The sequence below is a fragment of the Corapipo altera genome, unplaced genomic scaffold, assembly GCF_003945725.1.
Source record: "Corapipo altera isolate COAL_440 unplaced genomic scaffold, ASM394572v1 96, whole genome shotgun sequence".
In the NCBI taxonomy this organism is placed as follows: Eukaryota; Metazoa; Chordata; class Aves; order Passeriformes; family Pipridae; genus Corapipo; species Corapipo altera.
Window position 1 is genome coordinate 1,788,120 of NW_020884962.1, and position 5,372 is coordinate 1,793,491.

At 65.8% G+C, this 5,372-nt stretch overlaps 1 protein-coding gene across 1 annotated transcript in view; it reads left to right on the forward strand.

Annotated features, from left to right (window-relative positions):
* PLPPR3 (phospholipid phosphatase related 3) overlaps positions 1-3,285 on the forward strand; it is a 4,253-nt gene extending 968 nt beyond the window's left edge. Inside the window, exons 3-8 of the mRNA XM_027664315.1 lie at positions 12-197; positions 341-470; positions 668-863; positions 969-1,026; positions 1,286-1,459; positions 1,728-3,285. Coding sequence (XP_027520116.1) covers positions 12-197; positions 341-470; positions 668-863; positions 969-1,026; positions 1,286-1,459; positions 1,728-2,990 — 2,007 coding nt within the window. The 3' untranslated portion in view covers positions 2,991-3,285. The remainder of the gene's footprint in view (positions 1-11; positions 198-340; positions 471-667; positions 864-968; positions 1,027-1,285; positions 1,460-1,727) is intronic.
* The last annotated feature ends 2,087 nt before the right edge of the window (positions 3,286-5,372 follow it).

The window sequence follows — 5,372 nt, forward strand, 5'->3', positions numbered from 1 at the left end:
CCCCCCCACAGCTGCCCATCGTGGCCTCCTCCATCGTGACGCTCTATTTCCTGGAGCTGACGGACCTCTTCAAGCCGGCCAAGGTGGGCTTCCAGTGCCACGACCGGGCACTGTCCATGCCCTACGTGGAGACCAACGAGGAGCTCATCCCGCTGCTGATGCTGCTCAGCCTGGCCTTCGCCGCGCCCGCCGCCTCGGTGCGTGGGGGCTCGTCCGGCTGCAGGGTCGGGACAGAGCCGGGATGGGGGTCCCGGTGCCTGGCGGTGTCCGACACCTGCAAGGTGGCTCCGCCAACAACCCAGACCCCCCAGTCCCGCCTGAGCCACTGGTTCCTCCCCAGATCATGGTCGGGGAGGGCATGGTGTACTGCCTGCAGTCCCGGCTGAAGGGCCGTGCCGGCGCCGAGGGCAGCATCAACGCCGGTGGCTGCAACTTCAACTCCTTCCTGCGCCGCACCGTCAGGTTTGTGGGTACGTTGTGCCACAGCCCAGGCAGGACCCGAGGGCTGGAGGGGATGTGGGGGCACCCTGGCTGCCATAGGAGGAGCGTGGGCCCACCCAGACCCTGGACCCTTCCCAGTACCTGTGGGTGCCCCAGGGCTGGGTGGGCCCTCGCCCGCCCCATGTGGGATGGGGGTGACCTGCTGTCCCCCTCCTGCCATCCCCAGGTGTCCATGTGTTTGGGCTCTGTGCCACGGCCCTGGTGACAGACGTCATCCAGCTGGCCACTGGCTACCACGCGCCCTTCTTCCTGACCGTCTGCAAGCCCAACTACACACTGCTGGGCACCCCCTGCGATGCCAACCCCTACATCACCCAGGACATCTGCTCAGGCACCGACAAGCACGCCATCCTCTCTGCCAGGTAGGTTCCAGGGGAGCCCCATGCCATGCTGCCAACCCTCCTGCCCCATGCCAACCATGTCCCCCTGCTTCTGCCCCATCCCAACCGCATCCCCTCTCCCTGCAGGAAGACCTTCCCATCCCAGCACGCAACACTCTCAGCTTTTGCTGCCGTCTATGTGTCGGTGAGTTCCTGGTGCTGCCCGGTGCACACTGGCTTGGGGCAGCATGAGCCCTGTGCAGTGGGCAGCAGCGTCCCTCTCCCACTGGCACAGCTAAACTCTGCCTGACACACGTGTGGCTGTGCTGGGTGTGGGTGCATGCACACGCGTGTGCACACTGGTGTGTGTGTGCTGGGACCTGCAGTCCCACGTGCACCCAAGAACTGTCTGTGTGGCCAGGGCTGGGCCCAGGGCCATCACTAACAGCCTGTTCCTGCCCCAGATGTATTTCAATTCCATCATCTCGGACAGTACCAAACTCCTCAAGCCCATCCTGGTCTTTGCCTTTGCCATCGCCGCCGGTATCTGCGGCCTGACCCAGATCACCCAGTACCGGAGCCACCCCGCCGACGTCTACGTGGGCTTCCTGATCGGCTCCGGCATCGCCGCGTACCTGGTGTGTGCTGGTCCTGCCCTCGGGCCGGGGGAGGGCGCGGGGGAGGCTGGGGGGGGCTGCAGTACCTGGGGCTGTGTTGACCCCACGCTCTCCAGAGCAGCTGTGGCTGCCCCATCCCTGGAAGTGTTCAATGCCAGATTGGACGTGGCTTGGAAGGTGGTCTGGTGGAAGACATCCCTGCCCATGGCAGGGGGATTGGACTAGATAACCTTTAAAAATCCTTTCCAACACGAACCATTCCAGGATTATGTGATTTCCTCTCCCACAGGCTTTCCATGCTGTTGGCAACTTCCGCGCCCCGACGGAGCGGGTCCCAGTGCCGGCACCGGCCAAGGACGCGCTGCGGGCGCTGACACAGCGGGGCCACGACTCCGTGTACCACCAGAACAAGTCGGTGAGCACCGACGAGCTGAACCCGCAGGCGCGGCTGGAGGAGGCGGCACGACCAGTGCCACGGGAGAAGAACTCACTGGGCAGCCTGAAGAGGGCCAGCGTGGACGTGGACCTGCTGGCCCCCCGCAGCCCCATGGGCAAGGAGAACATGGTGACCTTCAGCAACACCCTGCCCCGCGTCAACACGCCCTCCATGGACGACCCCGCGCGGCGCCACATGACCATCCACGTCCCCGTGGACGCCTCCCGCTCCAAGCAGCTCATCACCGAGTGGAAGCAGAAGTCACTGGAGGGCCGGAGCATGACACTGGCAGAGGAGGCGGCCCAGGGCCGGGGCGCGGGGGAGCCCAGCGAGGAGGTGCCCCCTTCCCTGTACCCCACGGTGCAGGCACGCTCGGCCGAGCGGGCGGCCATGGGGCCCCGCGTGCTCATCCAGCCCCGTCCGGGCGCCTCGCAGCTGGTGCACATCCCCGAGGAGAGCCAGGCGGGCGCTGCTGCCCCGGCCGGCAGCGGGGCGGCCGTGCGGGCCAAGTGGGTCATGGTGGCAGAAAAGGGGGGAGCGCAGCGGGTGGCCAACCCCCCGCGCCTGATGCAGGTCATCGCCATGTCCAAGCAGCAGAGCCTCGTCTCTGTCACTCCCAAGCACTCAGAGACGTCCTCGTCCTCCACCAGCTCTGACTCCTCGCAGTACCGCTCGCCCTCCGAGCGGGACAGCTCCAGCATCATCACCATTGATGCCCATGCCCCCCACCACCCTGTCGTTCACCTCTCTGCTGGCAATGGGCCCTGGGAGTGGAAGTCAGGGCCAAAGGGGCCAGAGGGACCAGACACCTACGAGCTGGGTGAGGTGGGGAAGGATTTCCGTGGCTTCCGCCCAGCCAAGAGCGCCGGCGTCTCTCCTGGTTCTTCTGTCAGCGACATGGAGCAGGACGAGCCGCGCTACGGCAGCCTGGCCACCATCCCGGGGGCGGCGGGGGGCAGCGGGGAGCGGGGGGACCTGCCCCCTGAGGGGCTGCTGGCCACGGCCAGCCGCGAGTCCACGCTGCGCAGGAAGCCGGCCGAGCGGGACGGGGCGGCAGACAGCGAGGTGGACCTGTACTACAAGAAGATGCAGGCGGGCCGGAGGTTTAAGGACTGAGCCCCGGTACCTTCCTGGGGCCCCCTGCCCCTACCCTGGCTCGGGGGGCTCTGTGGGGCCGGGGCCCCTCTCTGCAGGGAGCAGCAGGACAGGGTTGGCTTTGGCATCGAGCAGCGCGAGGCAGAGCACGGCCACGCCGGTCCTGAGCCAGCTGAGACATCTGCTCCCACCCGGGCAGCTGGGGGGCTCTGCTCCCCCCCACAGCCTGCAGGGCTGTGCAACTCCAAGCACTTTGACTTTCTCTTTAACACTGGTGCTGACATTTCCGAGGGGTTATTTTATTCCAGCTCTGGAAGGGGATGTCTGTGAGGGGGTGGGGGGGACACAAATGGTGCTGACGGGCTTTGGGGGGCAAGGGATCGAGGGCAGGGGGGGAGGCTGCTGTGGGACAGCAGGCCCTGGCTTGTGGGGGGTTTGTGGGTGCTGGGGGTCCTGTGACACTGACCCCCATCCTGCGCCACTGGTCTGTGTGGGGAAGGCCGAGGGGTCAGTGCTGAAAGGGAGGGTCTGCCCAGGGCTGAGGCTCTGGGCACACAGAGGCTGTAAATACTGCAGGGGCTGGAGGAGAGGGGGGCATTGGGGTAGGGGCACAGGGCCCAGGGGTCAGCAGGGGCTGAGCTCTGCCCCAGGAAAGGGGCTGAGTTTTGGGGGGTATGGGGGGGGCGGTCTCCAGGCTGTGAATACATCAGGCAATGGCTGGAGCTGCTGTGGTTTGAAAAGCAAATAAACACGTGGATGTTCCCTGGTTGGGCTCCTTTGACAGGGTGTGGGCAGCTGGTCCCACAGCTGGAGGACAGGACCAGGGCTCCAGCACCCACGGGGGCTCCCAGCCCGGGGGGCTCCCAGCCTGGGGCACCCACATCCCCCCTGGAACAGGACGCTGTGCCAATGGCACCAAACTGCCACTGTCAATTGGATTAACAGTGGATATCCCAAAGCCTCTGCCTTGCAAACATATGGATTATCCACATAACCCTGACTCGATGCTGGAAAAGCCACTCGGGATTAGCGGCAGGATTGTGGCAGCAGCTCGTGGTGTGAGGGGTTACGGGGGGCCCTGGGAGGGGACCCGGAGGGGTCCGACGCCAACCAGCAGCGGCACGAGGGGCACGAGGGCTGCGGGGCTGCCGCGTCCGGCCCTGGTGCGGTTGACCCGGGGAGGTGACCCGGGGAGGTGACCCGGGGAGGTGACCCGGGGAGGTGACCCGGAGCTCCGGCGAAGGTCACCAGGACAGAGGCCGCGCTCACGGCCGTCCTTGCCGCGGGCTGGGGCGGTGCGGGGGCTCCCAGCCCACCAGCCCCACGTCGGCCCCGCGCTCACGGCTCACTGCGGTGCCGATGGCGTCACGCGCCGCTTCCCTCTGCCTCTGACCCAGCGGTTTCCATGGCAACTGCCAGCCCCGCACCCTCCCGCAGCCACAGGCACCCCTCCAGCCCCACACCCGCCCCTGCATCGCTCCCCCAGCCCCCGGCCCCCCTCTCGGGCAGCCCCCCAGCAGCCGCTGCCGCATCGCTTGAGGACCCGCGGGGCCGGGAGGGAGCGGGAGCATCCTCATCCTCATCCGCATCCTCATCCTCCATCCCCCCGCAGCAGGAGGGGCTGCCAGCCCTCGCCTCATCAGCTCCGGCCAGGACTCTGCCCCAGGGCCACCCGTGTCCCTTGTCCCGACCTTTTCCGCCGGGGACACCCTCTGCCCCCAGCCCGTCCCCCGGGTGAGCACCAGGGGAAGGGCTCCCCGGCTTTGTGACACACAAAGGGCTCAGCCGCGCCCCCGCCCCATCCCCGGGCTCGCTGGAGCCTAATGGGGCCTGAGCACAGAGGGACAGGGACAGCAGAGCCACAGCAGCAGCTCGGGGGGGGACTGTATCCTCCCCCAGGACACAGGGTGACTTTTGGACAGGAGCTCGAGCAGAGCTCAGCACACAGGTAAGGAACCAGATCCCTAAGGAAGCACCGTGCTCCTCTGGGAGCTCATGGAGGGAACAGGAATTGCACCTCCTCCCACGGGATGGAGAACAGCACATCCAGTCCCACAGCTACAGCACAGGACTACAGAGAGGAGGGTTTGACTCAAAGTGGGTTATTTTTCATGGATATTAGCCAGAACATATGGAAAGTTTAGGAACACGAAGTAAAAAGTGCTGGAGTGTGACACAGGCAGAACATCAGTGAGGGCCCAACCAGCCTCAGGCCTTGGGGCTCGGCCCAGCACCGAGGGGCTGGAGGGCCAGACCCCATCCCATGCTCCACAGAGACAGGGACACGCTGCCAGCCCAGAGTGTGTGAAGAGTCAAAGTTAAATAAAATGAGGCAGCTGGAATTACATGAGAAGGAAAAATCAGAAGCAAAACAGGCACAATAAAGAGGAGGAAGATCAGGAG